The 22,711-nt window shown below is 38.9% G+C and overlaps 1 protein-coding gene across 2 annotated transcripts in view; it reads right to left on the bottom strand.

Moving 5' to 3' along the window:
• The window catches only part of Egfr (epidermal growth factor receptor), a 201,533-nt gene that overhangs the window by 43,014 nt on the left and 135,808 nt on the right, over window positions 1–22,711 (bottom strand). For both annotated transcript variants that reach the window (XM_076837032.2, XM_076837042.2), the window contains exons 5-15: window positions 19,714–19,782; window positions 18,690–18,808; window positions 17,004–17,145; window positions 15,306–15,422; window positions 14,613–14,739; window positions 14,442–14,515; window positions 13,532–13,622; window positions 10,530–10,729; window positions 9,252–9,384; window positions 7,374–7,464; window positions 5,475–5,632 (exon numbers count right to left, since the gene is read on the bottom strand). In XM_076837032.2, the coding sequence (XP_076693147.2) occupies window positions 5,475–5,632; window positions 7,374–7,464; window positions 9,252–9,384; window positions 10,530–10,729; window positions 13,532–13,622; window positions 14,442–14,515; window positions 14,613–14,739; window positions 15,306–15,422; window positions 17,004–17,145; window positions 18,690–18,808; window positions 19,714–19,782 (1,321 nt within the window). The remainder of the gene's footprint in view (window positions 1–5,474; window positions 5,633–7,373; window positions 7,465–9,251; window positions 9,385–10,529; window positions 10,730–13,531; window positions 13,623–14,441; window positions 14,516–14,612; window positions 14,740–15,305; window positions 15,423–17,003; window positions 17,146–18,689; window positions 18,809–19,713; window positions 19,783–22,711) is intronic.

Raw genomic sequence — 22,711 nt, 5'->3', positions numbered from 1 at the left:
GGGAATTGAACAAAGCAGTCAGGTCATTACTGGAATATTTTCACATATAGTCCACTTTTGACACAGATCCAGCTATCTCATAGCTGGCCGTAGATGTTAAGATAGATAGGGGAGGGCAGGGAGCCAACATGAGACACATACATTGGAGCCATACTGAAGCAGGAATAGGGTGGCAGTGTGGAGTCTTTGCTGGCCTCCCCGGAAAGCTGAACTTTGAACAATCATCCAGCAGTGATGGAATGGAGCACAGATTGCTCCTGAGATGGGAATCAGGTTATAGACAGCATGCGAGAAAAGAAAGGAGCCCTAAAAAATAAAGGGAGACACTGGATAGGAGGTATAGTAATAGAAACCTGGTAGTCCACATGAAGGAGAGGCAGAAAGGAATGCTGGAGGGACAGATAAGAAAAGGTATGAGTCTGAAAGGCAGGAAGATGACTGTGATGATCACAGACACAGAAAGCCAGGACAGATCATTCAATTGAGTCATTCTCTATGCAGAACATACAGGACTGCATTACAGATTACTCCTGGGCAGCAAGGGTCCCACTGTAGTGGAACAGATTACCATCATTATTTGATTATCACACTGTGGTTTATATATGTGAAGGGCACCAGGGAGACTTTTGGATATGAGTGAATAGTATCTCTAGACTGTTGTAAACACTTTCTATCCATATTCCTTAGGTGCCAGTAATTGGCTCTGATCTCTATACCCTGCTCTTCTTGGTTTTAATGGCTGGGGCTACTGCATTTTTCCCTCAGTGTCAGGTACAACAGTCTTGCTTCTGCCACGCCTTCAAGATTTCACCCATAAATGAAACACACAGGTGTCTTCAGGCAGTGAAATATACAGGGAAGCCTCCTTATTTCCATCTGCTACCTTCTGGGAACATTAAGATACTCAAAATAGAGAGCATTCTGTAATGAACCGGCCACTGATAAAAACAGGCCTTATTCAAAATATCTTCCCACCCCCTTTGCCCACCACAATGTCTTTCAGCAGCTCTTAATTGTCAAATGTGATGTAGTGGGAACATTATGCTAAGCAAGAGCAGATTGAAATTGCAGTTTGGACAAGAGGCAGGGTCTTATGCAGCCTCTGAAGATATACTGGAAAGAAACCACAGAGATTGCTAACAGGAAGCTATAACTAACAAGCTCAGAGGGAAAGACCAGTTTACATTTGAAGAGGATAGAGTCAGGACAGGTACTGTGAGAGAGAAAGAAACACTTAATGGAGCTCAGTAATCATCTCAACTCATGAACCAGTGGAGTGTGATCCCTCACCATAGCACAGGACCTTGAATGATTTTAAGAGCCACACCCTTCCAGCCATGGCAGGTGTGGCCACCCAGTGCATGGGTAGAAATCCTGGAAGCATATCCATTTGAGTGTCACAGATTAGGATCTCTTTAGGAAAGCTGAATATACTATTTCTTGCCTTTTGATTCCTGATATGAAGTCAAAGAGGCCAGATTATCATTAAATTCTCTCAGAAAAATTATTCTCTGTCCTCCACTCAATTTTTTCTCTTTTTTTTTGTAAGGAATTTACATTTAAATTACATTACCATGTACCTTTTGTTGCATGTGATTTAAAAGCAGGCAAATTTCATATTATCTAATTTAATTTATAAGGATAAAAATTTCAAATTTATGGGTGAAGTCTCGAATACCTTGCCACTTGGTATGAAAATGTGATTCCATTTAAAATGGATATGCTTCCAGTATTCCTATCCGTGCACTGGGTGGCCACACCTGTCATGGCTGGAAGGGTGGGGCTCTTGGGATCAGTCAAGGTTTTATGCTATGGTGAGGAATCAGACTCCACTGGTTCATGAGTTGAGATGATTACTGAGCCCCATTAAGTATTTCTTTCCCCATAAATATGGGCAAAGCAATACCTCTTTCTGAGAACTTAGAGAAACACTGTGCTGATAAGTCTATGCACCTCATAAATATTCAGGAAAAGAAAGGTTTCCTTATTTTCCTTTACCCTCATCAACATTTCTCCATATTTTAGAAGTTACATCTATTTCTATCATGAGATTCCTATGTAATTAATGACTTTGAGAGAAAATACTGGTTGTAATAAAAAGATCATATAAAATTATATGTTCTCCCAACAAAAATGCCAAGAATCAGGAAAAAATAGAAAAATATTAAAATAAATGATCATTAGTATTTAAAAAAAATTTGACTAAATTCCTTTTATCTACATTTCAAAATCTGCTTATTCTTCTAGGTAAATGTACTGAAAAGTCCAACTCCTGAAGACTTTCTGGATCCCCATAAAGGGCAACAATTACACATTCATAGACAAAGAGACATATATATGCACTAATTTCTGAAACACAGAATAAAGGAGAAAGACACACTTTTAATTAATATGTACAAATATACTAACAGTGCCTAAGAGTTCCTTTTTTCTCCACATAATACACTAACATAGTTCTGTTGTAGAGAATCTGCTCCAAAATTGCTTATAAAAATAGATGGTGAAAAACAGCAAAGCATAATTTATTTTTTAGATTTTAAAATTATAAACATTGACATATTAATTTTTTAGATGAATGGATTTCATTGTAAGATTTCTATACTTAATATGCAGCATATTTTTATCATATCCACTCTCCCTTCTACACTCTTTTTGCCCTCCCCTCTCCTTATGTTTCCCGAGTCCCCCCTTCCCCTTCGATAACAGTCTCTCATCTACTTTTAGGTCGTCATTGTTTTTTATGATTTTGTTTTGTTTTATTTTTTAAGCTTCCACATATGAGAGAAAAATACGTGATGTTTGTTTTTCTGCATCTGGCTTGTTTTGCTTAACACGATGGTCTTCAGTTCTGTCCATTTTCCTGCAAATCACATGGTTTTGTTGTTTTATATGGCTGAATAATATTCTATTGTGTGTGTATGTGTGTGTGTGTGTGTGTGTGTGTGTGTGTGTTTGTGTGTGTATCAATCACACTTTATTCATTTATCTGTTGAAGTGTACCAAGGTTGATTCCAAATCTTGGCAAGTATGAATAGTGCTACAATAGACATGGGTGTTAGGGATCTCTTCAGGATGCTGACTTTATTCCTTCTGGTATATATCCAGGAGTGGTATAGCTAGATTATATGGTAGTTCTCGTTTTCTATTTTTGAGGAACCTCCATTCTGTTTTCCATAGCAGCTCTACTAGTTTACATTCCCACTAACAGTATATAAAGGTTCCTTTTTCTCCACATCATTAACAGTGTTTGTTATTTTAATTTTTATAATAATAGCTGTTGTAACTAGGGTGAGATGGAATTTCAATGTAGTCTTGATTTGAATTTCTCTAATGGCTAAAGATGTTGAGCATTTTTTCCATGTTTATTGGCCATTTGTACTTCTTTATTTGAGAAGTGTCTGTTCAGATCATCCGCCAGGTAATTGATTGTATTAGTTGGGGTAATTATCAATCTTGTTGATCATTTTTGGAGCTCATTATATATTCCAGACATTAATATTCTGTCAAATAATAGCTGGCAAAGATATTTTTCCCATTCCATAGACTGTCTTTTCGTTCTGTTAATTGCTTTCTTTGCTATGTAGAAGCTTTCTAATTTGATTTAATCCCATTTGTCAATTCTTGCTTTTATTTCCTCTTTGCCTATACCTACATGCTAAAGTGTTGCCACTCTATTCTCTTCTAGCAATTTCAAAATTTCAACTCTTACATTAAGGTCTTTGATCCATTTGGAGTTGATTTTTGGACAGGGTGAGAGATAAGGATCTGATTTTAATCTTCTACTTGTAGATTCTCAGTTTTCCCAGCACCATGTGTTAAAGAGGCTTTCTTTTATCCAACATAGGTTTTTAGCAACTTGTCAAGAATAACATGGCTGCAGATGTGGAAATTTATTTCTGGATCCTCTGTTTTATTCCATGGGTCTACATGTCTGTTTTTATGGCAATACTATGTTGTTTTTATTTCTGTGGCTCTTGATATCTTTGGAAATCAGGTATTGAGATGCCTCCAGCATTGCTGTGTTTGCTCATGATTGCTTTGGCTATCTGGGGTCTTTTATGCAAAGCACAATTTATAATATGCTTTGCAGAGTTTACAAATTGGCCACTATAACCAGCATGCTGATATGGCAAAAGGGACAAAATATGAAGAGTATTAAATTGTGACCAAAGAGATATTTGGCAAAATTCAAAGTCCATTCCATAGTACTTCACTATTTTAAAAAAAATAGTTTAGGTGACTATTTCCTTAACAAGATAATTAGTATCTCAAACTAACAGCAGATTTTCTTAATATTGTGACACAACCATTCTTGTCACTGTCAAATGTAAAACTCTGATGTTCACTTTCATTGTGTCAGATATTATTCTGGAAATTCTGAACCATGTAACACAATCTGAATTTTTTATTTATTTACTTATTTAGCAGTTGTGGGGATTGACCCCAGGGCCTCATGCATGTTAGGTAAGCACTTTACCACTGAGCTACATCCCCAGTTCTACAATTTGAAGCTTTTGAAAAAGAGATTAAAATATCATTGGGGGATGATATGATTGTGTTCCTAGAGAACTGACTACTCATCATAATTGTCTCAATCACAATTACTGCCATTGCTACTGTCACCAACATAATTACCATTACTTCATTACCACCACCCATCATCCATGCTACTATTCATTAATCGAGTGCTCACTGTGTTCTAGACACTGTTTTAAGTACACTAGACATCTTAACTCATAATTACAAAAATCCTGTTAGGTATGTTGTGTTATTATTCCAATTTACAGATAAAGAGAGGCCCGGTGCCTAAGGGCACCCAACTAATACTGGATGGATCCAGAGAGAGAAAGAGAAATAGGGCCAAACAAGATTGAAAATTTTAAGAAATACAAGGAAACATGAAATGGTATAGATGGCAACTCAACTTCTTTTTGATTGCCAGATGTAGTTCAGTTTGATTGCCAAATTTATTATTCCAGTAAACAAGATATATACAATCAAAATACTTTTGCTGATTGCAGCAAAATTGGTAACAGCTTAATAATCGACTAGTTATAAGATAGTACTTGTAAGCAATATTCCAGACAATGTAATTGCAAAACACCAAAAAAAAAAAAAATCAATGCACACAGGGACCCTAGTAACCTAGAGAGAGGCAGAGGTGACAGCTGTTGAGAACTCAGCTCTTTCCACCTGTCACTTAGTCTCTCTTGTTTGGACAGAAAGCATTGTGGAACAGAGTCTCCAAGTGACATCCTGAGAGACAAAGAGATATTCCTATCAGTATCAAGACCTACTCAATCATGCTGCTGCTGCTAAAATGGATATAAGACCAACACCTGTGTAATGGATTGATAGAAACCTCTATAATCTATGACCAGGAGATTTGGGAGGTGTTTTCAACATGTAAATTTGCAAGTTAGGAAACATTTTCTGTTTCTACATTCTGTTATGGGCATCCAAGCCCCACTCACCCATAAGTGCAGTTTGGATGGCATAGGTGGCAGACACGGTTGGCATCTGCATACTTCCAGACCAGGGTGTTGTTTTCTCCCATGATTCCAGCTGGGCAGGTCTTGACACAGTGGGGGCCATCAATGTAGTGGGCACACTTTATGCAGTTGTCTGGTCCCTGCACCAAAGCACAGAAAAATATTTATGTATGTCTCTTTCTTTCTCAAAATGGGAATAACTTTTTACTTAAGATATTTAGTGTGAGCCAAAATGATATATAGAAGTTTCCATATATCAGAAAACAAGTTCTGTAAATGCTCTTGCTTGATATGACCACACTGTAAAGTCCAGTGTAGTTTTCTGACTTCAAATGCATGTAACATACATCGACATAAAAGATAAACGATATACTTTGTTGCATTTTACTTGACTCATCATAGGCATCTTTCCAAGTCAAAACCATCTTGATTTTTCTCTATGTTTGTTTATTTATTTTTGTGGTGCTAGGGATAGAACCCAGGGCCTTCTTGCCCAGTTCTCCTCCCCTTCTTTCCCCTCACAGGATCTTGCTGTGTTGCCCAGGCTGGTTTTAAACTCCTGAGCTCCAGTATTCCTCCTGCCTTAGCTCCTGCTTGAGTTGGGTGTCTCACACTTCATAAGGCAATGAGAATGAGACAAAAGAAGGGTTTTCCTCTGGGCTTTTCTCTCTAATGTCCCAGTTTTGTCCTCTAAAAGGCTGAGTGTACTTAGACCTAGAACAGCCGGAAGACTAAGTCAATATCACCAACCATTCTATTAGAATGATGAAAATTTAACTCAGCATCCTGTAAACCTATCAACCAATGGTTTACTTTGTAACCAGCCATGTTGACAGCCTAGATCTCTATCTAACTCAGTCTTATTAACCTCTGCCTGATGCAGGGACAACTTCTGAAAAAATATTTTCATTTACTAAATTTAGATGTGGCTACTGAAGCTCAAATCCAAATATATATATATATATATATATATATATATATATATATATATATATATATATAAAATCAAGAATTAACAACATTGGGATATTTGGTATTAGAGGGACCTGATGTCTCACTTGTGAGCTTAACAAGATTATTATTGAAGATGTAGATTTAAAACTGCAAGTTTTAAAAAGTTTTGCTATAAGTTTCTTTTAAGGTTCTTCAACTTAGTTAAACTGAATGTTAAAAAAGAATTTTATGATATTTGATTAAAATGAGAAAGAGATGAATTGCACATGTCAGAAATGGTGAAAAGTAGCCTGGCATAGTGGTGTAGAGCTGTAATCCCAGTGATTTGTGGAGGCAGAGGCAGGAGGATCATAAGTTTGTAGTCAGCCTGGGCAACTTAGTGAGAAGCTATCCCCAAGTTAAAACAAATAAATAAAAAGGTTATGTGCAAGTTATGTTCATGGACTGGGGCAGACATTCCGGAAGGCACTGGATGCACTTATAATTCTCCACAAACTCCCTGGGCTCCCTGAGAGAAAGAAAAAGGAAACTGATGATGCCATCCACTGAGAGGCTTTTTAAAAAGGGCAGGGTGTGCAGCTCAGTGATAGAGCACCTGTGGGTTTGGTCCCCAGTAGCAAAAAAAAAAAAAAAAAAAAAAACGTGAAAAGTGACTGAGAATGAACCAAAGTCTACCACAGCTGTGCTTTGGTGAAAAAATGGTCATGGTTAAATGTGCTTGGGGTGCTGGAGTGGAAAGGTAAAGGTTGTCACAGGTGTGAGATAACGTCACTCACACATAGCCACACTGTCACAGTTTACAGATCTTGCCCATTTCTTCTCTGGGAGCTGGGCTTGGATGGTTATTCTTACAGCTAAGGAAATGTAAGTTACCACTGTTTTTGCTCCTGTGAAGGGAGAGTGCATAACAGCAGAGGGACTCCTTACCCGGCCTGTGCAGGTTATGTTCATGGTCTGGGGCAGACATTCCGGATGGCACTGGATGCACTCAGAATTCTCCACAAACTCCCTGGGCTCCCTGAGAGAAGGAAAAAGAAAACTGATGATGCCATCCCCTGAGAGGCTCTTTCAGATGCAGGTGGATAGGACCATAACAGGTGACACAAATCACTGCTCCCAGTAAGGCAGAAAAGTTTTAGGTAAAGGTCAAAGAGTTGGGACTCAGAGATTATACTATATATATTACAATGACTGTATCAACTGAATCTTTGGTCATCTTCTCCCAGAAAAATAAACATACAAGCTTCATTTACAATAAAGATATCTTTCCTGTGTTTTTCCAAAAACCTAGTTTCTGATATATTAGGTTAGCAAGCCAAAAATGAAGAGAAAAAGTGTTTTAATGAGGCTCCTCCCTCTAATAACAGCTCTATGAATATTTAAATTAATAGGGATAGAAAAGGTTACTGTAGGTAAAGGAAGGAGGGGTAGCCAACTAGCTTAATGGCTATTACTCAAAATGGTAAGTGTTGAAAACAGGTATGAAAAATTTTGCTTGTACTATTTTTAACCTTCCTCAAGATTTGTAGATAATAGCAAGAAGCTGATGCTTGAATGAAAAGACAAATAGTGTGAGAGCTGTTATGAAGGTTGAAATCTCCCTGGAATTAACTCTAAATCTTCACTCCAAGCAGAAAACAAGGACTGTTTACACTCAACAAAATATGTCATGGGACCTCCTTTAGACAAATGGCATCATTTAAACTATGACACAGTGGTGTTTTTCTGTGCTTCATCTCTGGGTCAAATCCCCTGCTAGGGAGACAGTCTTCCAAAGGGTACTGCTGAACACCAGGATTTTCCACACTAGTGGAAAGGCATGGGTCATGGGATATGATTATTTTAATTACCTTGTCCCCTAAAAGAGACTTGAAAACTGAAAACTCACATGAGAGTCTATTTGCGGCAATAAGGACTGCACCAGTTTCTTATTTGAAAGAGCACTCACTTTCAGTAATGCAAATCATTCTGAGTCTAGCAGCTAAAGGACTCTTCTGCATTGAATTTGGTCTTCCCATCCTGCCTCTGAGTATTTTGGGATCCAAGCTGTGGTCTATGCCTAATGTGAAACAGGAAGGAAAATTTCCTACATCCCACCTATAATTCCTATGGCTCTTCTCTATCAAACTCTCCCTTTCTCTTTAAGTTTTTTTTTTAAATTTATCTGCTTATCTATCCTTCAATTTGACTTTCCAATTAATTTGTTTTAGTCATTACTTCTAGTCATTCAAAGTTTTACATCAATCTTGAGATTCTCAGAGTATCTTTGTATTGATTACAATGAAATTAAACAAACATCATACAGATTATTTCTTTCCTTATCTCTAGTTATAGTTAAAGCTATTTCTATGGTTCAATGTTCACTGCATATGGGGGCACATAAAACAAAAATCAACCAGGAAATATGATTTGCATTAATGGATTTTGACACACCAGAAAAAGTGAATGGTAAAGAAGGGATCAATGACATTCTCTTGGCCACTGGAACAACCTGTGACTGTTCTATTTGCCTTAGGAACATTGGACAACTTAGAAAAATATACACTATTTCCAGGAAAAAAAAATTCCATAAAGTATTGGGTTGGATTAGTTAATAATGAAAAAAAAACATTGCTTACTTCATATCATGATGAACAGTTTAGCAAAAAATTAACACACAAGCAAACAAACTAAAAAGATAACAACAGTAACAACAAAGGAAAAAGAAAGAAAGGAAGAGAATCAATCTGAATAATCAAAATCTATAACAACCACCCTGTGACTGATTTTGATCAAGACAAGGGTAATGAAAGAACAGCATCTCACCCCTCCAGAACGTTGCACTTCTCCACACACTCCTTGCCTCGGCTGACATTTTGGCAGGAGACGCAGTCTCTGGGCTCAGGGCCCCAGCAGCCCTCAGATGAGCACAAAGGATTACAGAAGTGGCCTCTGTTCTCTGAGGAGACACAGTGAGTCACAGGAGTCAGTTACAGAATAAGGACCACAGGGAGAAGAAGACACAACACCTTTGGAAGGAGGCTATGTGCTCTACACAGACCAGCTGGGGGCTATTGAAAGGAGTAGGCACCAAGGCCATCTGCAGGCTTCCTCCTCCCTGCTGGGTGTCAAGAGTACCCTGGACCAGACTTGGTGGTAGTTTGTTCTCACAGCTGACAGAAATAACAGGGAAGGTTATAGTCAATGCTGTGTGCTAGGTACCACGCCCAGAGAACTTTATAATGCAGAATTTTCATTTACTTCTTTCATGAGCAACTGTGTAATAGGAATCACCATTTTATAGGTAAGAAAGTAAAAAATCTACAAAACTAATTGGCCAAGTTCTCAAAGCCCAGGAGGGTCAGACCAGCACTGGAACTTAGATCTGCTTCTGCATAAGGCCAGGTCTCACCATAAGGCTGGGTGCATTTTGCCAGCTTAAAAGCTAATGTATGAAGATAAATCAGAATAGAAAATGTTACTGTGAAGTATCATCCCATTCCTGTGTGTATATGTATGCCCAGGTGCATGTCTGTCCATGTGTGCTATCATGCCTTGGGATAGTCATCAGAGGCTGAAATGAGCAGGAGTAACCTACAGCTACAGTATAACATAAGTAATACTGAATTTAATGTTTTTTTGTTTGTTTGTTTGTTTTTGGTACTAGGGATTGAACTCAGGGGCACTCAACCACAGAACCACATCCCAGCCCTATTTTGTATTTTATTTAGAGACAGGGTCTCACTGAGTTGTTAAGTGCCTCGCTGTTGCTGAGTCTGACTTTGAACTCACGATCACCCTCTCTCAGCTGCTCGGATTACAGGCATGTGCCACTACACCTGGCTAAATTTAGTTTTTTTAAATTGCAAATAATTAGTAGCCTAAACTTCAGAGCAAATTATTCTATGAAATGAGAATGATCTCGAGGTAATTCTGGTGAATTTCACATCATATCTTCACAATTTGGAATATACACGTTTCATTTGCTTCTTAAGGAATAAAAAAAGTAATACAAATGTTTGGGAATGGTCCTTCAATATTCCACCTAAAAAAACTGACCCACAGGAATCATTTGCACAATTGAAATGAAAACTGATCACTTACTGCAGTCTTTTTCATCTCTGTTGTTTATAATTTTGGTTTTCTGACTGGAAGTCCCAAATAGTTTTTTCCAGTTTATTGTGTTTGCATAGCACAAATTTCGGTTTCCTGAAATTATCACATCTCCATCACTTATCTCCTTCAGGGAGCGTAATCCCAAGGATGTTATGTTCAGGCCAACAACTGCTAGAGAAAACTGACCACTAAATTGGGGAAAAGAAGAATAACCTTGTGAACAATGATGCAAACAACATATCACTAAAAACTTTATTTTGTTCAGGACCACTTAGATTTATTACCATCTTCCAATGATCGTAAGCTATGTTGTGCAAGGTATACATTATAATTTTGAAAACTGCCAGTGGTTAAGTAGGTTTTTTTTCTGTTTTTGGTACCAGGGATTAAACTCAGGGACACTTTACCAATGAGCCACATCCCCAGCCTTTTCTTCTTATGTTTTATTTTGAGACAGGGTCTTTTTCTAAAGTTGCTTAGGGACTTGCTAAGTTGTTAAGGCTGGGTATGAACTTGTGATCCTCCTGCCTCGGCCTCCTGAGCTGCTATGATTACATATGTGTGCCACACTACCTGGCTGAAAGAGGTTTTTTTAAGATATTCTAAGGTAAGCCAGTTCCTCATTTCTTTAGTATCTTCAACCTCAGAAACAGACTTGAAGGGGGGCTGAATAAATACCTTCATGACATTTTATTTACCACACTTTAATTTTTCTTAGAAATTGGAAACACATTTCACCTCTGAAAACCCCAAAGGTATTTTAAAGGGTATAGGTTTGTCTGTCCATCCATCAATATAACCACCTACCAGTTACCCAGTCATATACTTACTGAACAAATATTTGTGGTATTGTGTGCTAAATTCTATGTAGATTAAATACATGTTTCCTCCTCTCAAGGAACCCTTTTATCTAGAGGTGAAAAAACCATATAAGCAGAGTATTTGAGCCTAGAGAGATGAATGAAGCAAAACTAAGAGCCATTACAGAAGCTTGGAATATTTAAACAGGCCTGAAAAGGGGGACTTCCCTGCAGCCATGATGCTTGAGGCTGTCACCTGGAGAGCAGGACCCCTGACATTTTCCTTTATGCTAGGACTTTACAAGGTATTCAATATGTGTGCATCAATTGACTGGATGAAAGAGACTGAGATGAAAGGAAGAAGTTCCAAACCACTGGGGCTGGATGCTGAGAGTCGTGGCCTGCTACACATAAATGTACAGGTGGGGAGGACTGGGAGATGGTGTGGAGGGTGGATGAGGCTGGAGCACGGAAGATCTTGCACTGCTCAGGGGAAACTTGGATTGCTGTTTGTGACTGACTAGAAACCACAGGGGGAAAAAATCTGCACTTTTAGGAAGCTCTCTGGACAAGAGGTTGTGGAACAGACCAGTTGAGACAAGACTTGAGTGAAGAGTCTTCTAATTAAAGTGTTAAGTGGCAAAGGTTTAAAGGATAATTTGGCAGCCCTTCTCTCCCTGTTCTTCTCCTCCCCATCTTTACTCCTTTCCCTCCCTACAACCTGGCTCCGGAGAAGCAGAAGGCCCTGTGCAAGATACATATATCCACTAGTGCTAGGAATTCTCTCCCTGACAAGACACCAGGGGCCAGGCTGGGGTCCTCCCTGCAGGACAGGTCTGGAGTTTTGGGGAGTCACGTTCTGGAACTTATGATAACCTTGTGGCAGTGAGGACTGAATATTACTGGATTTCTCCCTAAATGTGAAAAAATACATAGCCTTCATCTTGCTTAAATCCCTAAAAATACCAGAAGTGGTATGTAGAAGTCATCTAAACCAGTGCTTTAAATATCTCAGCTTTGGATGAATGGCAAAGAAAGCATTCCTGAGAATTCAGAGCAAAGGAGTCTTTTAGGGAAGCAATAGTAGCTGCATATTTATTTGTTTTTATTTATGTATTTATTATTGTGGTACTAGTAGTGCAATCCAAGGGTGCTCTATCACTGAGCCACATCCCCAGCCCTTTTTATTATTTTTTAAAAATATGAGACAGAGTCTTGTTAAGTTGCCATGTTGGCCTTGAACTTGTAAACCTCCTGCCTAAGTTTCCCAAGTCATTGGGATTACAGGCATGAGCCACCACACCCAGCTTAGTTGTATGTTTACTAGTATCAGAAGTGTTTATCAAACAGACTTTATGGAAAGCAATATATATTTTATGTATCCGGTATTCTGATTTTCTTTAATATTGCACAATATTATGTAGTCCTTTTAATATTCAATTATGGAAAATACTTCTCAACCAACAGTTTTCAAGGCAGGTGTAAGCTAAAGATTTCCAAATCCCTCTTCCTCACCACAAAAGTTATGATTTCTCTTACTATGTTAAAGATGCTTTATGTGTGCGTGCGTGTATGTGTGTGTTTCTGAGTGTGTGGATTTCATTGTTGAAGTTGAAAAAGTAGAAATCATAAAATGCATTCTACTGTCATGTGTTATTAATTAGCACAAATAAAAATTAAAAAAAAAGAAAAAGTAGAAATCATGAAAAAAAAAAAACCGTTTAGTGTTAAAAATGTCTCTCCAATTCCCCTGATTGAATATGCATAACTTCAAATGCATCACGACAAAACTTCAGCAAACACAAACTGAGACATTATCCAAAACACCTGGCCTGTACTTTTCAGAGTGTCAAGGACATGAAAGACATGGTAAGACACAGGAATTAACACAGATTGGAGGAGACTGAGAAGATATAAGGGGTAAATGCAGTGTGAGAACTTGGAGTGGACAGTGAGAGAGATTCATGGAAAAACCGGTGAGCCCAATAAAGCCTGTGGTTTAGTTAACAATGTCAACTTTTTCATTTTGATCCTTGTACCTGCTCATGCAATACTTTGTTAACCTTAAGGAAAGCTGGGTGAAGGATATATGGAAAGTCTTTGTATTAGTGTGGAAACTCTCGTGTAAGTCTAATTTCAAACTAAATAAACAGAGAGTAATCTATCAGGCTTTGGCTGTGGTCCACTTACTGTTGCTTTGTCCTGCCACGTATGATTTCTAGGTTCTCAAAAGCATGGAGGTCAGTCCTGTTTTCAGGCCAAGCTTGAATCAGCAAAAACCCTAGAAGGCAGAATAAAGACTCAGACATGTACCATTTGGATTTTCTTTTCTTCCTTCCCTTCTTTTTTTTTTTCCTATTTCTTTTTGTATGAACCATTATTGTAGGATTCTCATTAGACTCTCCCAGGATAGTGAATATTTGTTTGGATTGTGCTCTTATCCTCTTCATTGAGGACATGAACATATGAATAGATGAAAGTCAAGGCAAAATTCCACTCCCCTGCTACATCTCTTCTACTGCCCCACTCCCACCCACTAGGCTGTGAAACAGATCTGATGGCCCTTTGGGGGCTTTATATCTGATCCCCCCAAGTGGACTCCTGCCTTACAGACAACAAATTTCAAATATTTTTCTTATTTAGTTCCAATTCTAAAACAAACCTTACTTTGGGTCTAGCTAATCTCTTTGTAGAGATGAAGAAAGTGGAGCTCAGATATAAATCATGGACCCAAGGTATGCCAGAGGCCAAGCAGGGATTTAAAGTTTAGTTTATAGGGCTTGAGAGCTCCTACTATCCCTCATCTTCTCGCTCTTCCCTTCCTTCCACCTAGTGCAGTTCCTGGCCCATCAAGGGGGCTGGTCTAACCTGGGGAGAACAAGGGATTAAACATGTTCACACCAAGTTGTGAGTGACCCCGGCCATGGCTTCAAATATTCATATGTAGGGGAAACTGAATTTTTGAAAAGTATCAAAGAAGCAATTGATGGTGGTGAATCTCAGAAGAAATGTTTTTATGCCAGGGGAAAAGGAGATTGACCAAAGTTCCCTATAAAACTCTGATGTCCCATTTGTTCTCCTAGGATATGGCAGCGCAAACCTGTTATTTCCTTTACGGTTTTTAGAATATCCAGTTCCTTTGGATCTAGAGGAGGAGTACGTGTGAAGGAGTCCCTGAAAGAAATGGCAGAATGATTATTAATTATCTGTCTTTACCAGTTAAAACAGCAGATTTTCTTTTCTCTGCACAAGTAACCTAACTATTACTTACCCCCTAAATGCCACTGGCAGGATATGAAGATCTCCACTGATAGAAGTGCAGTTTTTGAAGTGCTTTATGTTTGTAGCATTTATAGAAAGTGTGTCTTTAAATTCACCAATTCCTATTCCGTTACAAACTGTTAAGATAAGAGAGATGTTTGTTATATTCACATTTGATGAATTAAAATGAACTGGAGTTTCACAGGCAGAGGGCAGCAGAAAGGGAATTCCTGCCCCGAGAACCCCTCCCACCATGCTATCGTTCATTCATTTGACAAATACTGAGGGGAAGCCTGCTAGGTACCAGGACATGCAGGCTTGGGAGTTACAATGGTGAAAGGAGATGCTGGTCTCGTTACAGCCCTCACTGGGCTTGGATTCTCCTCCTCATGCTTTCCCACTTGAGTAGTATAGTCCAAAGGCTCCCAAATATTCTTTCCCCTCCCCTTTTTGTCCACCATAGCACACCTGGGCTGCAGGTGCTGCCTCTGAACACAACTCTAACCAGAGAACTCCCCTGACCAAATATTCCATGCCTACTGTTACCCTAACCTGGCTTCCCAGATTTATCTTATACTTTAAAGAAACAATATATTTTATTATTATTAGAAGAGTAGGATGTGTCCCTGTGGAGGTGGACAACAGCGGCCAGCCTCAGGGTGAGGGAGGAAGCCCTGGCCACACACACCCTGCAGGCTCCTACCTTTGCGACACGGCCCTTCACACTTCTTACACTTGCGGACACCATCCTCCTCCATCTCATAGCTGTCAGAACCACAGGCGCGGACACAGGAGCCATGATCTGTCACCACATAGTTCCCTGAGGAAGAGACAAAGAAAGGAAGGTGGCAAAGGCAGCAGCAGGTGTCCTGGGCCTCCCAGGTACATCCTACGTCCTGCGGTACAAGGGTCCCTGATCCTTGAGTTGAATTTATTTGAGCACAGAGAAGGAAAGGCTACAAACAGAAAGGGAACTGAGTCCAATAGCTTTCGGGACTGCAATATGGAGAAATACAAATGCTTCATCATAACCGGAAAACGATTGTGTAAGGGAGGAAACTGCATCCTCATCAGGTGAAAGCACTGATTTGAAGCTCAGTTTTTTCCATAGTTCTCCACGGGCTTCATCTTCAGGACTTAGACTTAAATCTTGAATCTTTATTAAATCTGTAAACCTAAACACAACCATTCTCCCACAAAACTGGCTGCATTCGAGGCTGCATTTCATTCCTGCAGCTTTGCCCATCCATCTTTCTGATGTAGCTGTGTGTCCCTTTGCAAGGAGGTACAAAGGCTAGATAAGTAAGTTTTGCATCCAGAGAGATACCTCAGTCCTTTCCTCCATTTCCCTTCACACACATAATTTATTTCTTTAATATTAATGTCACCACTATTTTTAAAGAAACTCTCTATATTCCTACAGTAGATCCACACACACAAAAAAAATATTTACTGGACATTGGTAATTTTCCTGTAAACTGTTGCTCTTGTTATCTTAGGCCCTGAATGTTTTCATGGATTTTTTAAAGCTCTATTAAAAGTTAGATCCTATGTATGTCATAATTGTGGCAACGTTTTCTTTATCTTACCTTGCAATTTACATTACAATGGTCTATTATTCTATTTGCATAGTATTTTTTTTTTTCTGTACAGAGTTTGAAATTTTTCATGCACACGAATCCAGCAGGGTAATTTCTGCCTCTCATAGTTGTTCTTTTACATTGTCCCCTAATCTCCTTTCTAGAAATCAAGAGCCCTTTAATTAGACATTGTTTCACTTTCTCTGTTCAGAAATAATTCAGGTCACCCTTTCCCTACAGCCACCAGTGGGATGCAAATATAAATAAGCAAAACCCAAACCCAAACAAATGAAATAAAACAAAAAAATAAAGCTTCTGCAATACTTCCAAGAGGACTGATTTCACCATAATTTGAACCACTTAAAAAGGCTGCAGATCTGCTCTTCTCTGTAATTAGGTCTGTTAAATACCTGGTTGGTATAAGAACAAAACAATGAAATGACCCAAAGAACTGTGGTTTTGTGCTAATCAGACAACCGAACACTCTGGACTACTGCAGCTGGCCTTTATTTTGAGGGGGGCAGAGTGACAGGTGTGTTTCCTGTTATGCAGTTGAGCCACCATAGACACTAGAACCAATATAGATGACGCTGCCCCATAAGCAGAGCCTGAAGCCTTAGTGCTCCTTGGCACTCAGCTGGGCCTCACCTCCATACCTGATCAGCATGTGGTCACCTGCCTGAGAACAAGGCAAACACAGAGCCCCAAAGAGCACCCAAGGCACTACCTGAACCCCCGACAGGGCTCAAGGATTCCTGTAACAGACACAAGAGGATATGGATGCCTGACAACTCAAAGGGTTTCCCAGGTGAGGCACTCACGGGGACACTTCTTCACACAGGTGGCACCGAAGCTATACTTTCCCTCGGGGTTGACATCCATCTGGTATGTGGTGGGGTTGTACAGCATGAGTGGTGGACAGGTGTCCTTGCATGTTGCTTCATCTCGGAACTTGCGGCAGACCTGTACAGGAGGGACACAGGCCTGGTGGAGCTGGGCAAGGATCCTCAGTGCCCCAAATCAAGGAAGCAAGGTGTTTTGTTTTCAGGTTAGAAAGACTTAGAAAACTCAGGGCTCAGATGTTCAATCAGAGTAGAAAAATCTAGTAATGACCTTTGGTAGAGTCAGAACTTTCTCTCAAGAATATGATTTTTCTTAAACATATTGTCCTGGCTATAATAGTTTACGAATTATGATCAGAGAAAATATATCTCTATTAATTTTCAAATGACAAGAGTTAAGACATTTTAGTGATAACCACTGACTTGAAATTCAATGTACATTGTATTTCCTTTATAAAGAATACTCGAGGATACATATTAAAATTTATGGATAAACTGAAGAAAGCCTTCACTAGGAAAGGTGCTATGTAACAAGGGTTATTTTCCCTGAAAACTTCCATTGGAATTGGCCCACCCCAGACCAACTGGTTCAAAATCCCCAGGGTTGGGCCCAGTCATGAAATTTCAGAATCTTCCCTTTGTTGAAACCACTGAGAGACCAGCTTAGGGTGGGCCTCTTTCTGGAGTCTGAGCAGATCTCACTACACTTAGTATTGACCCTGGGAATTGTAACCTCCAGGCCAGATGTGTCTAGGACTTCTGAAATGAAATGCCACAGTGTACGCGGGTGACAAGGTTTTTGTGAGTTTTCTGTAGTAGCAGAGACAAGAGTGAAATGCTTCAAGACCCCTTAGGGGTAGGTGGGAGAATAAGAGGCATTGGAACTATGGTAGAAAGAAGAGAAGGATGAGGGACAAGAGACCCAAATATCACACTAGTGAAGATCAGGAAAGCTCTGGATGGATCTCTTAGGGGATTATTTTGGTTTGGATAAGAGGTGTCCCCCAAAAGCTCTTGTGGGAATGAAGGAGGTTAAACGATGCAATTATGAGATTTTTAACCTAATCACTGGATTAATCCATTTGATGGATTAATAATTTGAAAGAACTGCTGTACTGGGTGATCACTGTAGGCAGGTGGGACATGGCTAAAGGAGGTGAGTCACTTTATATCTTGTCCCCCTGGCTCCTTCCTCTCTCTCTCTACTTCCTGGATACCATGAGATAAGCAGTTTTCTTCTACTACCCTTCCATAGTGATGTTCTGCCTCACCTTGTCCCAGAGCAATGTAGTTGACCAGCCATGGACTGAAACTGTGAGTCCAGAACAAACTTATTCTTCTCTAAATTGTTCTTGTCAGGTACTTTGTTCATAGCAACAGAAAGCTGACAAGCATAGGGATCTCACAGTATCAAGGGAAACAATAAACAGTGTGATGCTATTACTATTGGCAATAACACATACAGAGTATTTAGTGCTTATTCTGTGCCTAGTTCCTGGTGATGAATGCCAAGGGTATTATGCTATTATGCTATATCTGTGACTGCCAATATTAATCCACAAACGTCTTCCACAGGAAGCCCCTGTTATGGTCGGTGTTAGGGGTGGCAGTGTACAGCAGTTGTGGACCAATTCCAAAAGAAGCAGAAGGGAAGTTTGGTCTTACCAGGCAGTCGCTCTCCCGGGGCCCCGTGCAGCCAGCTGCACACTGGTTGTGACAGCAGTCACTGGGGGACTTGCCACGGCAGCGCCCTGAACACTGCTGGGCACAGATGATCTTGGTCACTGAAAAAGAATAAAGATCACCTGTGAGCTGAGTCAAGGGGAAGGCAAACATTATATCCCAGGGAAAATTCAAGACCACTTGCAAAGGTAATGGAAAAAGTGGGGAGAAATGATGAATGAAGTGATGTGGTGATTCTGTGATTCACGATCTCAGGCATTCACAAGAGCCAAACTCAATCCTGTCATGACCTGCCTCACGGTACCTTTTATTTATTTTTATTTATTTTTAATTGCTTAGAAGAACTGATCAATCAAGACCTTCTTAATAATTAGACATTAGTCAGACTGAGTCTTTGTGTCTGCACACAAAACATAAGCACTTGGCAGGAAGAAGTATTTCAGGGGAGGCAGCAACCATGTCACAATGAAATTTAGGGACAGATGGTCAATTTTGAACCTGACAAGTCCCCAGAGTCCTTGGCCACACTGAGTGTGTGAGCCCACAACCAGGATCAGGTAAATTAAATTCTTTCCTGAAGTAGGATTCACACAAAAACTCTCTTAAGAGACATTGTTCAAACTTCTGGGTAGCAGGATACCTAGGAATAACGAAGGCAGAGGGAGAGGATGAGTCTCCGATTCTCAGGAAAATGTGCAAAAAACCATGTTATCCAGAAGAAATGACTAGGACATAGGTGGCTGGCTTTCACGTATTTATGAAAGGCTGAAGTGGCCCCAAATAGCCCACACTGGAGTAAGCACATACAGTGAGATCTGCAAGACTGTCATTCATGAAACTGACAACATCTGGCCCTGTGGTCAGGAAGTCGCCTGTAGTCTCTGATGGGAAAACAAATCCAATCCCCTGAATCCAGGTTGTGAGGGTGGTCACACCTTGACTTGGGGCTATGCTCATGGGTGGGGAGTGGTGGTCACACTTTGTCCTTCTTCACTGACTAACTTACATTTCTGGCAGTTTTCCTCTCCTGCGCCCCAGCAGCTTCCATTGGGACAGCTTGGATCACACTTTTGGCCTGAAACATAAACATTATAAATTCATATCTCAGCAAAAGTAAACAAATGATAAGAAACTGATGATACCTTTTCCATGGCCCTGGGTAATGTTCTAGAAATAAGGAATAGCTTTAAAACTTCTTATTCTTTGGCTACTTTGTTTATAGGATGATTTAAAAGATCCCCATAAAAAATAAAAAAAAATGAATCATATACTGATTTTATTTACATTTCAGCTATGGAAACTGAGGCAGAGAGCAATTACTTATTTTTCACAGACACATAAAGGATAATTTAAATGAAACTAAGGTCCAGAGCTCCAATGTGCATAGGCTTGGGGGATTTTCTGGCATCTTTTACAACAGAATCCAGGTGTCTAATCTGGTGGAGTCCTCAGTATGTACCTACTATATCTTTGCCATGTGTGGTCATGAGTGAATGAGTGGATCAGTCATCTTTGGATATTTGAGTATAAACATGTCAATAGTGTATACTACTATGTTAATTATCTCAAATCTAAGCTAATAATTTATAAGCTACTATCCAGAAATATTGGCAATTGATCAGTTTTTATAATTGTTCAATTACAAATTATACGTACAAAGACTTTTAATCTCCTTAGCCATGTTTTATTTTTTATCAGCACTGAGAAATCTTAAGCCCAGATTGTAAAATCAATAGAGAAAAAACAGGTTGATCATGAAATTTGTTTAAAAAAGAGACAATCATGGGAACATCTGTGTGTGTGTGTGTGTGTGTGTGTGTGTGTGTGTGTTGCTGGAGATCAAAACTGGGGCCTCATTGGGATTACAGGTATTACATGCCTGTAATCCTAGTGACTTGGAAGGTTGAGCAGGAGGATCACAAATTTGAGGCCAGCCTCAGCAACTTACCAATACCCTCAGCAACATAGAAAGCACCCCTGTACTCAATCCCTAGTACCAAAATCAACCAACCAAACAACCAACCAACCCACCCTGGAGTTTCAGGAATGTTAGATAAGATCTGTACTCTTAGTTACAACCCCAGCCCCAGGCAGATAGCTTTTAGTATGAACATATCATAATCTGAAGGAGGTAATATGTGTTCCAATGTCTCCTATTCTCAGGAAAATTTTAGCTGCTGTAAGAATTTAGGTTGCAAATCGAAGAAGTGACAATTTATCAAGTCTAGTGAACCAGGAGACCCATCTAAAACAAGTGACAATTTCTACCATTGCCACCAGGAGTGACAGAAATTAATGCAATGCTGGAGCTCACTCCCTGGAGTCATGAAAGATGTTAAGGCCAAGCACTACATGGATGGTGTGTGTGATATGTTGTGAAGACAAAGACAGAGGGAAGGAAACAGAGAAACAAAGAGGAGAAAAAGTAAAAGCAAAAGAAGTGTGCTACAAGCAGCTCTGTCTGTACGGTGAAATGATGTTACTGTTACTTTTCACCCTACACATCAACATCTTCCAATTTTGATTATAACCTGTAATAGGTTTATAAAAGAAATATATTTAAAATAAAAATGATCTTTCAGGTAACAGGGAAACATTTGCCAGCCAATGAATTCAAGGTCTGTTTATAACTGTATTATTAACCCTCTGTGACAAAAATTAGATGCATTCCCACTATATGAAATGTGTATAGTAAAAATGCAAAAAAGAAGAAATAAGAATCATTAAGAGGCAATCAATAAGGACATTTAAATATGTATCTATATAAGAATCAAAATCACACTATGCATTGCTTTTTTATCTTAAAAAACACTAATAAAGTGTTATGACAACTTTTTCATGCCTTTAAATACCCTTCTACCTAGCATGATTTTGGAAGCATGGCTGAATCATAACTTATTCAATCAATCTCTTATTTTTGATATGTAGTATGTTTCCAAGATTTATTATAAATAAGGTTTCAAGAAATATTCCTGTATAAAATACTTTTCTACATTTCTTATGATTTTCACTCCCCTAATTATTTCCTCTCTTATTCTCAGCCACGATAGCCAACCATCATGGATATGAAGGCTTTAAATAAGCTTTGGAAACATACTGCCAAAATTCTCTCCCTGACTGTCTTATTAATTTATATGTCTAGAGCAGAATATAAGAATTTCTGTGCCCCTGTACCCTGATTGACCCATGCACCTAAAATTGAAAGAAATTCAAATATTTAGCAAAAACAAAAATTATACTTCCTTATTTTTTTCGACCTTTTTACTATAGTGAGAAATAAAATTTTACCTGATTTCTTGGCCACCTATTTTGTAAAAGTGTATGTACATGTGTGTATATGTGTGGGGCATGCTCATGCACCTGCTCAAGTCCTTAGCCCATTTTGGTGGTGGTGGGTCATCCAGTCAGGGTTTCCTTCGTGGCAATCAGATGTCATATAATATTTGTCATTACATGTTTTTACATGGAAATTTTCTTTTATGTTATCTAACTTTGGGTTTTTTATTCAATGTGTTATTATAAATATTCATAATTATGTTTCCTTCTACCACTTACATCCATGTTTAAGACTTTATTATATATATTTAATATATTTGGAATTTATCTTAAGGTATGGAATGGGTGATGAATTTATTTTCTTTCTTTTTTGTTTGAATTTATTTTCCTTTCAAGTTAATTATTCACTCTAACCGCAAATTCCCAACTTTATTAACAAAAGCACAAAGCTGGGGTACATAGTTTGACTTTCCTGAATTTCAGATGTTTTTTTCCTATAAAATACTCGATTCATCTCACAGGATTTTTTTTTTTTTTTTTTTTTTTTTTTGTAAAATGAAATGAGATAAATTTTCAGGAGGAATGTGTGGACTGCAAAGCAATGGTTAAGGGAGGAGTCCACTTTCCACAAGGAGATTGGCAGTAGGTAATGAGGAAGCTATAGGTGTAAGGTGATTTTGCACTTTCCAGTATGACTAACCTAATATACCTAGTTTGTCTTAAAACAA

The sequence above is a fragment of the Callospermophilus lateralis genome, chromosome 1, assembly GCF_048772815.1.
Source record: "Callospermophilus lateralis isolate mCalLat2 chromosome 1, mCalLat2.hap1, whole genome shotgun sequence".
NCBI classification, from domain to species: domain Eukaryota; kingdom Metazoa; phylum Chordata; class Mammalia; order Rodentia; family Sciuridae; genus Callospermophilus; species Callospermophilus lateralis.
The sequence above is the reverse complement of the archived record's forward strand: the minus strand, read 5'-3'. Positions and strand labels throughout refer to the sequence as shown.